Genomic DNA, 13,423 nt, shown 5'->3' on the forward strand with positions numbered 1-13,423 from the left:
AGTATTTAATTTCTGAATTGATAAATGAAGAAATAGTGGTAGATGCTTATATCAAAATATGGAGGTAATTACCAAAAAGAAAACATTAAAAGACTTCAAAGTGGTTGCCTCTGAGGATTGAGACAAGGGGCAGTTTATGAAAGATTGAAGTAGGGATTAAATTTTTTTCATTACAGGCCTTTAGTACTAGTATTTGATTTTTTTAAACTGTAAGAATATATTCTAATTAAAATTTTATTTTAAATGAATTCACAATATATTTGTGTGTATATGTGTATAAATTTGTATATGCCCATCAAAGATGATATTCAAAAGATATACTAAAGTCTCTGAATCTGAAAAGATAGTTTCCTTCAGTGGGACACATTTATCAAGTATGTATAGGTTCTGATAATTGACAAAGTTTTGATATATTATTCACCAAGATAACCATTTCTAAATGTCAGAAAATAATTCTGATTGTCCTAATGATACCGACTCAGTTATTTCAGTGTTTTCCCCCTTGTATTACAGTTGCAAGATGTGAGTTTGAATCTATGGAATGTCTACAGCAAGATGGATCCTGTGTCCCTGGAGAGTTTGCTTTCCGAGGTAAAGAGCCACACTGTATTTAACATATAAATATAACCAGCTCAGTAATCTACTAATGATATTTAACTTGTAGAAATGCAGGATATATTTTAGTTTGCATTTAGTTAAAGAATTGAGCAGTTTCTTCCTTGATTGTTATCTTGAACTCCTTTGGAGTGAAAGAGGACCTGGAAAAGAGATACTGCCTCTTTCACTCTGAGAAACCACCTAAGATGAAACCAAGGCTCCCTGCCTTGTCCAAGGTTTAGGTTTTCACCTAAAGACATTCTTTCTGTTGGGCTGGACTTTAGAAAAACAGTCCAGAGGATGCCTTCTCTGAATGAAAAGATCTAATGAAAAGATTAAGAAATTAGGATATGTCTTAAAGGAATTAAGTATTAGGGGTTGGCAATGTTTTTCTGTTAAGAGGTGGATAATAGCATTTTAGACCTTGTGAGCCCTGTGTCTTTGAACTATTCGACAATACCATTGTAGGCAATGCTTTAATGAATGGTTATGTCTATATTCCAGGGAAACTTTACTTACAAAAATAAATGGCCTTCCAACAGGCTGTAATTTGCTGACTCCTAGATTAAAGGATCAGGTATTAATTTTTCATCTGAACTTTGAAGAAAAAAATTCACAATGGGCAGAACAGTTTGTAACAAGGAGCAACAAACAAAACTAAGATATAGGTACTTTGTTTAAACAGCTCAGTAGTATCTCTCAGCAGTCATGGATGGATATCCATGGAAAAAGAACAGCTTATATGTAGCCTTCTAATGATATTAACTGTCAAAGTAAGACCCCAAATAATTCCAAAGACAAAAACAATTCCAAAAATGAAAACTACACATCAGTTTCACTTACAAATATCAATGCCTATATTTTAAGTAAAATGTCAGCAAATAGTATCATACTAAAAGAACATTCTATGATGAATTAGGGTATATTAAGCGTTTAATATTTAGTTTAATACCAGAAAATCTGTTAATGTAATCACTGTACTAATTTTTCTCCTTGGAACCATTTATGATGATTCCATAGACACCAAAAAGACATTAGATAAAATTGAACATCCATTCTGTTTAAACATTTCTAATAACATAGGAATATAAGAGAAAAATAAAACCTGAACTTTTTGTTCTCTAAAAAGACCTAATCGTCATCATCAGTCCATGGTGTGGCTAATTATGGGAAAAAGTGAAAGTGAAAAAATGTATAACATTAAAAGTGTAAGAATGATGGGATTTACCTAGTCGTCCAGTGATTAGGACTTCTACTACTGGGGGCCCAAGTTCAGTTCTTGGTCATGGAAATAGATCCCACGAGCCAAAAAAAAAAGGAAGGGAAAAAAAGACTAAGAATGATAAAGAAAATTTAAATACTGACAACTAAGAGTGATAAGTAATATAGGAATTTCTGCAAAGTATCTGTGAGCCACACCCCACTTGTGTGCAGTGCCCTAAATAGGGAGCTGCAGGTCACACATGGAGACTAGACATAGCATTGTAGTTTTGAGAACACTGCAATCATCTCCATAGTCAGTGGAATAGGACCACCCAGAGAACATCTTTAATTATACCTAGAGCAGCAGTGACATCATGCAACATCAAGTAACAGCGGTAATCATCACGAGTTGTAGACCAAACCCTTTCATGGTTCTCTAATTTCCAGTGAGCTTCATATGCTTAGATGGTATCTTGAAAAAGTGAAAGGAAACCCTTTTAATGTCTGAGGTTGGACTTCCCATCTAAGAGGAAAAGTGAGGGCTCAGAGCCAGATTTAGTTTTATTTACAAAGAATAAAGTAAGATGGTATTTCTTATACCAAAATATGATTGAGTGCATTTATACCTACTACATTATGGAGAGCTCTTACCAATTGGTAAGAAAAATACAATGGTGTGGAACTGGAAGACAACTAGAATTGGCTGTTCACAAAATAAATAAAAATGACCATGATTTTTTTCCTCCAAGTTAGGGATATAGAAAATCAAAGGAGACCATTCTTCTCATCCTAACAACCAAACAATCTGAATATGCAGCAAAATAGTAGTTTAAAATCAATTAGAGAGCTGAAGATGCAAAGAAACTGCAAAGAACTCTGTTTCTGAAAAATAGGGCCCCTCATAGGATGCTGTTCTCATTTTTAATGGAACAGCATGAGGAAGAGAAATCTATCATACACAAGGATCAGTAAAAATCAGTTGACCTTTTAAAGACCTTTTAATGGCTGTATGTGAGTGAGTCAACACTTACCCCTCAACTCGATACCATAGGTCTTCACAAGTGTTCAGGTTAATCTACCCATCTTGCCTGAAGCACTTGATACTCAACTATAACCTGGATTAGAGATGAGAGCTGAGAGCAACCCTTTGGCAGCATTTCAGGTCTTCACAAGGTATAAGCAGCTACCCTTTTAAGGCTAGGGACAGGCAGCAAGACTAAGATCTCTTTACATACACAGAACCAAGGGACTGGAGATGGAGAGCAAAGAGAACTTCTTAGCCACCCAAAAAGCTGATAGCCAGCTTGTAAAGCAGGGAGAGATTGTCCGTAATTCCTAAAGCTGATAGCTTAGCTGTGAAATGAAAAGAGATTTCCAGAAAATTGTCAGAGCAAAATCACTAAAGTTCACAGCCTACCCTTAAAATATTTGAATTTGAATTTAAACCAAACTACAAATGTTACAAGATCCAGACCCTGATCAATTACAGATCAGATTAACTTAGTTCCCTGCTTTAGTGGTCTAATGAAAGAGAGGGATCTAGTGGCCCTTTCTTAGAGGTGAGTGGTATTTATGTCAGTTTTTACTGTTTTATATGAAACATCTGGCATATTTTTTTTTTAATTATAAAATAAGAAGAAGCAAGAAAATTTGATATGTGGTCAAGAAAGGAAACAGTCAATAGAAGTAGGCCCAGATGTTAGAATTGACCAATGGAGAGTTTAAATGATGAAAGTGCTAAAGAATCTGGAAGAAAATGGGACAACATATGTGAAGAGATGAGGAATTTTAACAGAGACCTGACAGCTATAAAAAGAACCAAATGAAAATGCTAGAAATGAAAAATATGGGCTATAAAAATGGAGAATTTATTAAATTGGCTAATTTATTAAATTAGACTCCAATGAAGAAAAGTTCAATGAACTTGAAGATAAATCAATAGAAAGTTTCTAAACTGAAAGACAGAGAGAAAATGAACAAAAAGGGCAGAGCACAGTATCCAGTATCTGCCAAACAGTGTCAAATGATCTACATAGTAAATCATTGGAATCCAAGTATAGTTGGAGTCCCAGAAGGGAAAGTAGAGAGAAAATGGGGCAATAAATTTAAGTTGATAATATCCAAAAACTTTCTAAATTGATGAAATACATCAATCCACAAATTCAGGAGCTTTCATAAACCCTAAATCCAATAAAATAAATATGTACGAAAATGACTATAAATTTGTAAAGGGATCTCTGAGGTGAATCTACATGTTTTAATAAGATTCAAATCCAACAACCAAAAGAAGTTAAAATGCAATTTCAGTCCTGACTTGTGCTGATAAAAAATTATTGAAGAAGGGAGCCAATCCATACCCATATTACCTCTTCCTTTTTTAAATTTATCTATTTTTGGCTGTACTGGGTCTTTGTTGCTATTTGCAGGCTTTCTCTAATTGCTACAAGCCATTACTCTCCAGTTGCAGTGCACAGGCTTATTGTGGTGGCTTCTCATTGCGGAGCACGGGTTTAGTAGTTGGAGCATGCAGGCTTAGCAGCTGCAGCTTGTGGGCTCTAGAGCAGGCTCAGCAGTTGTACATGGGCTCAGCTGTGGTTGTCCTAGAGTATGTGGGATCCTCCCAGACCAGCAATCAGTCTGTGTCGCCTACATTGGCAGGTGGATTCCTAACCAGTGGACCACCAGAGAAGTCCCTATAAAAAAATCTACTTTTTTTTTCCTTCTCTCTTTTCTTGCTCAGCTGCTCCATAGTCTCCAAAGTTGTCTTTAAAAACCCTTTTTCTCTTCACTGTCCAAATACGTTTGCTGTTCACATGTGTTTTCTCTTTGCTAAGACTGATAACCTTATAGTCAGAATTAGCATCTAGGCCTTAAATCTCACTGGCCAGTCTTTGCTGGCAGCTATTTGATGGCCAGACTGCCTACAGCTACATGCTTCTTGGTCAGATCCTGCAAAGAGAAAATGCAGACTGCTCTGAGATTTTATTTAGAAAGATGTTCAAAATATCTTTGGTGGGAAAAGTAAAAAAGTAGAGTATATTTCCATCTTTGTAAAATAATTTGTATTTGTGTATCTTAGAAATTTCAGATGGTAGTCTTACTGGTTATTATTTTTGTACTGGTTATATATTTAAAAAATATTATTATTTTACTTATTTTTGTTTTCTTACATTTATTATATAATGTAATTCTTAAAAATACTTTTAAATACTGAAATTAAACTTCTTTTCACCCTTTAAGTCATTTGAGAGCAGACACTGCTGTATGCCAGCCTAGGGCCAGGAGTCCTGTCTGAAGTTCAGGGTCCTTCCGTAATGGGCAAGGGTGAAGGCACACTGACATGTTTCTTGAGTTTTGCAGACTTTTGCTGCTTATCTGACCTTGATATCTGTCTGGGCCTGTCTTCTGAATTTGGCCTTGAGTCTGAGCAGATAGACCTTCCCTTCATCATCAGATCTAACAAACCAATTCTACCTCCATACACAGAATCCATTTCCACAAATGCAAGTGGAAAAATTTTGAGAATGATGTGTCTGGTGGAAACCATACAGGCTCTAGGTATCTCTCACATAGATATATTTTCACTTTTGCTGGTTATTAGTATTGCATCCTCGGGTAACTTTACTGTTCAGTACCTCAGTCTCCTCATATATAAAATGAGCATAGAGAAGTACACAAGGGTATTCAGTTCAGTTGAGTTGCTCAGTTGTATCCGACTCTTTGCAACCCCATGAACTGCAGCATGCCAGGCCTCCCTGTCTATCACCAACTCCCAGAGTCCACCCAGAGTCCACCCAAACCCATGTCCATTGAGTCGGTGATGCCATCCAACCATCTCGTCCTGTCGTCCCCTTCTCCTCCTGCCCTCAATCTCTCCCAGCATCAGGGTCTTTTCCAATGAGTCAGCTCTTCGCATCAGGTGGCCAAAGTATTGGAGTTTCAGCTTCAACATCAGTCCTTCCAATGAACACCCAGGACCGATCTCCTTTAGGATGGACTGGTTGAATCTCCTTGCAGTCCAAGGGACTCTCAACAGTCTTCTCTAACACCACAGTTCAAAAGCATCAATTCTTCGGCACTCAGCTTTCTTTATAGTCCAATTCTCACATCCATACATGACCACTGGAAAAACCGTGGCCTTCACTAGATGGACCTTTGTTGGCAAAGTAATGCCTCTGCTTTTGAATATGCTGTCTAGGTTGGTCATAACTTTCCTTCCAAGGAGTAAGCGTCTTTTAATTTCATGGCTGCAATCACCATCTGCAGTGATTTTAGAGCCCCAGAAATAAAGTCAGCCACTATTTCCACTGTTTCCCCATCTATTTGCCATGAAGTGATGGGACCAGATGCCATGATCTTAGTTTTCTGAATGTTAAGCTTTAAAGCCAACTTTTTCACTCTCCTCTTTGAGTTTCATCAAGAGGCTCTTTAGTTCTTCTTCGCTTTCTGCCATAAGGGTGGTGTCATCTGCATATCTGAGGTGATTGATATTTCTCCCAGCAATCTTGATTCCAGCTTGTGGTTCCTCCAGCCCAGCATTTCTCATGATGTATCCTGCATATAAGTTAAATAAGTAGGGTGACAATATACAGCCTTGACGTACTCCTTTTCCTATTTGGAACCAGTCTGTTGTTCCATGTCCAGTTCTGACTGTTGCTTCCTGACCTGCATACAGGTTTCTCAAGAGGCAGGTCAGGTAGTCTGGTATTCCCATCTCTTTCAGAATTTTCCAGTTTATTGTGATCCACACAGTCAAAGGCTTTGGCATAGTCAATAAAGCAAAAACAGATGTTTTTCTGGAACTCTCTTGCTTTTTCACAAGGGTATTAGTAAGTCTTAAATATATCAATATTTATATAGATACATATATTTATATATATATGAACATTCCATGTATAGTGGTAGTTATTTTTGGTATGACAATTTATTGTATCTTCCATTTCAGTCATAGTGTGGATTCCTGGTGGTCTAGTGGTAAGGATTTAGTGCTCTTAGTCATAGCATGGAGTTGAAAGAAATATTTAATGGTTCATTTCACCTTATTCTATAATTAGTAGTGACATAGCCACCTACCTCAGGGAAGTTTTTTGGGAGCAAAGTGCCTATCTTCTTCTGTGTACTCCACAAAGCATGGAATGTTTTTCGCCTAGAAGATAACCAGAGAATGACTGCTACCAAACTATATAACTTCACTTTCTTACCATAGATCCACACCAAGGTGAGTATCACCATACAGGCTATTAAAATAGAAGCATACCTCTGAGTTTGTTTCTAAATAGAATTGTAAAACAGAACAAAGTGTATTCTGTACTATAGCTGTATTGGTTCTTTTTTGTTTTCCTAAGCTTCACAAAGTAAAGCATTCTGGCATAGACCAAGGGATTGGACAGAGCTGAGCAGATGAGGTACAGACCCACACTGGGGTGCACAGCCTCAGATGTGACTTTCCTGAGGCCAGTGATACACATTATGGGTGTCTGAGAGACAGAGCAGAGAAATGTCAGGAAATCTAGGGAGAGGCTCAGACATTCTTAGCCAACTCCAGCTAAGCTGATAGTAGAGGCAGAGAAATTGACAAGTATTGCAGGGATCTAGTATGTAAGACCTGGTAATAAGCACTTTCTATAGGTTATTTCATGTAATTCCTGTAATGTATCTGTAAGGTAAATATAATAATCCTTCCATTACACACATAAGGCATTTGTGTCTCAGAAAGGTTAGTTTCCTTACCCAAGGTCACACAGCCAGTAAGAGGCAAAGCAAAGGTTCTGGCACAAGTCTTTCTGAATCTAATTGTACTTTCAGTTCCAAGATGTGGTGGCAGCTAGCTGGAAATGGGGACTGGATCTGAGAAGAAGAGTTGGACAGACATTGAAGATTTGTGATTAGTGTGGTAGTTGGACGAGTGGAGAGTGCAGTTCTGTTCACAGTCCATGTGGGGTAAAACCAGTGCCAAAGTGGGAAGACTGTCCTAGAATCAGGGCCACTGATTGAACCTAATAGCAATGGGTCAAGATCTGAAACTCCGAAGGTCTGTTTTACTGGAACAAAGGGCAGAGGTAGTATGGCAAGGCAGCCTGACCTAATCAGTTGTAGACTACCAGTTACTAGTATATATTTGTTTACTCTGTAAACTACCTATGTAAAATTAGGAGAGAATATCTTAAAAAACATTAATGATTTTATTCTATTTTTTTCTGAGTTTTGTTTTTAAAGACTTTTTATTAAAGTAGCACAGATTCAGAAAGCAGCAGAAAATTAATGTATAACCTAATAATTATCATACGGCAAAGCAATAGAACCTTGCTGGCTACTCCAGAGGCAATCTGAGTGCTTTCTGCCGAATCTGTCACCTTCCTCTCTGAAGAATAACACTGTCATGAATTCTGTGGTAATCATTTCCTTTTCTTTGCAGTGTATCATCTAGATGTGCTTCTGTAAACACATAGTTTAGCTTTGCCTGCTTCTGTGTGTTGCAGGTTTCTTCTAATGTTTAGGTTCCCCCTCCTTCTCTTTATTCCCACCCATCCCTTGCTAACTGTCAGTTGAAAAAACCAGATCATTTGTCTTATATTTGCCCTTATGGGATTTTATTGATTGCATTTCCATGATGTAGTTTAACAGTTTTCCTGTCTTGAATCTCCTGATGTTAGTAATTGATTCTAGAGGTTTTATCAGTTTCAGGATTGATTTTTAGAGGGAAAATTACTTCATTGTTTCTAGGTCTCTTCAGTGGACAGCACTAGGAAATTTTCTTCTCTCTCTTCCTGTCCCCAACCTCGTCTCTCCCTAAATGTGTGTGTGTGTGTGTATATATATATCTGATTTTTTATCCTACATTATATATAAAACATATTCAGAAATATCAGCACTGTCTCCTACATATTACTGAAAATAATTTTAGACATATATTGATATATGTATATAATATTTATCAGTTCAGTCGAGTCCAACTCTTTGCGACCCCATGGACTGTAGCACGCCAGACCTCCCTGTCCATCACCAACTCCTGGAGTTCACCCAAACTCGTGTCCATTCAGTCGGTGATGCCATCCAACCATCTCATCCTCTGTCATCCCCTTCTCCTCCCGCCTTCAATCTTTCCCAGCATCAGGGTCTTTTCCATTGAGTCAGTTCTTTGTATCAGGTGGCCAAAGTATAGGAGTTTCAGCATCAGTCCTTCCAATGAATATTCAAGGTTGATTTCCTTTAGGATGGACTGGTTGGATCCCCTCGCTGTCCAAGGGACTCTCAAGAGTCTTCTCCAACACCACAGTTCAAAAGCATCAGTTCTTTGGTGCTCAGCTTTCTTTATAGTCCAACTCTCACATCCATACATGACTACTGGAAAAACCATAGCTTTGACTAGATGAACCTTTGTTGGCAAAGTAATATCTCTACTTTTTAATAAGCTGTCTAGGTTGGTCATAACTTTTCTTCTAAGGAGCAAGTGTCTTGTAATTTCATGGCTGTGATCACCATCTGAAGTGATTTTGGAGCCCCCCCAAAAAGGTCTGACACTGTTTCTGCATCTATTTGTCATGAAGTGATGGGACCAGATGCCATGATCTTAGTTTTCTGAATGTTGAGTTTTAAGCCAACTTTTTCACTCTCTTTCACTTTCATCAGGAGGTCCTTTAGTAGTACTTTGCTTTCTGTCATAAGGGTGGTGTCATCTGCATATCTGAGGTTATTGATATTTCTCCTGGCAGTCTTGATTCCAGCTTCTGCTTCATCCAGTCCAGCATTTCTCATGATGTACTCTGCATATAAGTTAAATAAGCAGGGTGACAATATACAGGCTTGACGTACTCCTTTCCCAGTTTGGCACCAGTCTGTTGTTCCATGTCCAGTTCTAACTGTTGCTTCTTGACCTGCATACAGATTTCTCAGGAGGCAGGTCAAGTGGTCTGGTATTCCCATCTCTTTCAGAATTTTCCAGTTTGTTCTGATCCACACAATCAAAGGCTTTGGCATAGTCAATAAGGCAGAAATAGATGTTTTTCTGGAACTCTCTTGCTTTTTAGATGACCCAATGGATGTTGGCAATTTGATCTCTGGTTCCTCTGCCTTTTCTAAAACCAGCTTGAACATCTGGAAGTTCACGGTTCATGTATTGCTGAAGCCTGGCTTGGAGAATTTTGAGCATTACTTCACTAGCGTGTGAGATGAGTGCAATTGTGCTGTACTTTGAGCATTCTTTGGCATTGCCTTTCTTTGGGACTGGAATGAAAACTGAAAACTTTTCCAGTCCTGTGGCTACTGCTGAGTTTTCCAAATTTGCTGGCATATTGAGTGCAGCACTTTCACAGCATTATCTGTTAGGATTTGAAATAGCTCAACTGGAATTCCGTCACCTCCATTAGCTTTGTTCGTAGTGATGCTTCCTAAGGCCAACTTGACTTCACATTCCAGAATGTCTGGCTCTAGTTGAGTGATCACACCATTGTGATTATCTGGGACGTGAAGATCTTTTTTTTTATAGTTCTTCTGTGTATTCTTGCCACCTCTTTTTAACATCTTCTTCTTCTGTGAGGTCCATACCATTTCTGTCCCTTATTGAGCCTGTCTTTGCATGAAATGTTTCCTTGGTATCTGATTTTCTTGAAGAGATCTCTAGTCTTTCCCATTCTATTGTTTTCCTCTATTTCTTTGCACTGATCACTGAGGAAGGCTTTCTTATCTCTCCTTGATATTCTTTGGAACTCTGCATTCAAATGTGTATATCTTTCCTTTTCTCCTTTGCTTTTGGCTTCTCTTCTCTTCTTACAGCTATTTGTAAGGCTTCTTCAGACAGCCATTTTGCTTTTTTTGCATTTGTTTTTTTTTCTTGGGGATGGTCTTGATCCCTGTCTCCTGTACAATGTCACGAACCTCTGTCCATAGTTCATCAGGCACTCTATCAGATCTAGTTCCTTAAATCTATTTCTCACTTCCACTGTATAATGGTAAGGGATTTGATTTAGGTCATACCTGAATGGTCTAGTGGTTTTCCCTACTTTCTTCAATTTAAGTCTGAATTTGGCAATAAGGAGTTCATGATCTGAGCCACAGTCAGCTCCCGGTCTTGTTTTTGCTGACTATAATAATAGTAAATATAAATAATATAAATATTGATAAATATAAATAATAAGTATAAATAATATTTATTACATGTAATGTTATATATATATTATAAATAAAATATAGATCATCTAGGCATCAAAATAGTGAAGACACTTGAGAATATTGTTTACACTAAGTATTCTCTGCAGAGGTTAATTGTGCCTTAGGCCTGAGGCCAGGTGTATAGTCGTTGCATGGTTAACACAGTTCATAGATCTGAGTACTTGTGTATCCTTAAAGAGATGACTAGGAAAGAGCATAGATCCAGACAGTCAGTTTTAGTGCAGCAAACAGAATGCCTGCTGTAAGCAAGGTGAGTGCTTGTCATGTACACTTACACAGTGTGAGACGGCCAGTGAAAACTACTCTCCAGGGACTTCCCTGGTGATACAGTGAATAAGATTCTACCTGCCAATGCAGGGGAGACAGGTTTGATCCCTGGTCCAGGAGGATTCCACATGCTGAGGACCAACTAAGCCCATGTGCCACAACTACTGAGGCTATGTGTTGCAACTGCTGAAGCCTCTGCGCCTAGAGCCTGTGCTCCTCAGCATTCACCGCAATGTAGCCTCCACTTGCTGCAACTAGAGAATCACTGTGAGCAGCAGTGAAGAAAGTGCACAACCAAAAGAAATATAAGGGCAGGGTTGGTTTATTAAAAATAAGAAAACTCCTATCCAATTTGAGTACAAATTAACAGTGACTTCAAAATAGGGCCAAAGATGTCACTTCAAAATAAGGCCAAAGATCAAGCAAGTCATAGCTGATATTTTGGATTAGCTGATGATGCCTTAAAGAAAAGCCAAAAAAGCAATGTGTAGTGGTTGGTTACAGGAATGAATTCAGAGAGGATGCTTAAAACCAACTGGGATGGGGGAAGGAGGTAGGCTGTATTTGGAGGAGAATCAGCAGGTAAGGTACATATTAGCATTCCCCCTAGGAGGAGGGGATGAGGGAGAAAGGGGATCAGGGTCACTTCTGACCCCACTTAACTTCTAACTAAAGTCAACTAATTTGTCCTTGAACAGACTTCACTGTTGTAACCCTTTTGGTACTTACTAGGTACAGTGTCTCATAAATAGCTTTACATTGCCTCATAAATAACTCCCTCTCAACAAGGACTGCCGATTGTCCTTTTTAAAAATAGCTTTTAAAGGAAATTACTGTCCTTTTTTTAAAAAAAAGCTTTACTGAAATATAATTTATATGCCATAAAATTTACCCATTTTAAGTATACAATTCGATGATTTTTAGTAAGTTTACAGAACGATGCAATTATCACCACACTTTGAATTTTACAACTTGTCATCAACCCAGAGAGTTCCTTTGTGCTTGCAACAGAGCGGGTTGAGCACACCCCTTAACAGGCAGCCATTGCTGTGCCTCTTTACTCCACACCCTGTAACTAGGCAAATGGTCTTGCTCAGCCATTTGGTTGGTGCCTCAGTGCTGCCCTGTTCCTCCCCCCAACCCCTCAGCAATCAGCTGTCGAGTGACCCTTAGGGAAGTGATTCAGTCAATGGTCAGTGGTGTGGTAGTCACCAGGTGGAGAGTGAGTTAAGAAGCAGATTCAGGCCTTCTGGAGGCCTTCCAGCTCACCCATTCTAGAGGGCTCCAGAGCCCTCACTAAGGTCTTCCACTAGCTGTGGCCCAGGCCTTGAGGAGTAGTGAATCTCTTCCCCCTTCCCTGTCTGTCCATCCTACCAACAGTGGATGTCTGTCTCGTCACAGTCTGTGAGATCTGGTCTCCCTTATTTGAGCGACCTGAGGAGACGGAGGGCCAGTTAGGTTGGGGGCCTGGCTCCCTCAGGGATGATAGCTGGGCAGGATGTGAGAACCAGGCCCTGAAAGAGGTGCCGACTGAGATCTGTCTTCTCTTATCCAGGACTGGGACCTTGGAGGGTGAAAGTTGTACCTTAGGGCTTTGCCCTTTCTTGTCAGGACAGAGACTTAACATTAAAATCTGGTAGAGATTTACAGGAACATCATTAGCTGACTATGTATGACCTCACCTCAAGAACAAAGGATCTGACACTGAGAAGTCTGCAACAACTAACTGCGCCCATCCCTCACCTTTTGCTTTTAAAGGAGCTTGCTGAAAGCTTTCAGTAACTTTGGGGTTCTTAGAGCATGAGCCACCCATCTCCTTGTATCAATCTGTAATAAACCTTTGTCTGTTCCAAACTCTGCGTTTTAGTATTGACAGGCCTCACTGTGTCAGGCACAAGGCCTTGAGATTCGGTACATGCTGACATGTAGTCAGTTTCCATTCCCACTCCCAGCCCTAAGCAAACCACTAGTCTACTTGCTGTCTCTCTAGATTTGTCTTTTCTGAGTGTTTCATATATTGTAGTCTCTCATATCTGGTGTCTTTCACTGGGCATAATGTTTTTAAGGTCCATCCATGTGATAACAGGTATCAATAGTTGGCTACTACCTTTTAAACAATGTATTTAAATAGTCTGGTATTTTGAGATCAGATGTGGTTTCATGAGTCTGGTTTTCTAAAGTATCTCCT

At 38.9% G+C, this 13,423-nt stretch overlaps 1 protein-coding gene across 5 annotated transcripts in view; it reads left to right on the forward strand.

Moving 5' to 3' along the window:
* Nucleotides 1–13,423, forward strand: part of DNAAF9 (dynein axonemal assembly factor 9) — a 173,201-nt gene that overhangs the window by 54,535 nt on the left and 105,243 nt on the right. For all 5 annotated transcript variants that reach the window (XM_019971938.2, XM_070802139.1, XM_070802140.1 and 2 more), the window contains exon 7: nucleotides 514–591. In XM_019971938.2, the coding sequence (XP_019827497.2) occupies nucleotides 514–591 (78 nt within the window). The remainder of the gene's footprint in view (nucleotides 1–513; nucleotides 592–13,423) is intronic.

The sequence above is a fragment of the Bos indicus genome, chromosome 13 (genome assembly GCF_029378745.1).
Source record: "Bos indicus isolate NIAB-ARS_2022 breed Sahiwal x Tharparkar chromosome 13, NIAB-ARS_B.indTharparkar_mat_pri_1.0, whole genome shotgun sequence".
Taxonomy (NCBI): Eukaryota; Metazoa; Chordata; class Mammalia; order Artiodactyla; family Bovidae; genus Bos; species Bos indicus.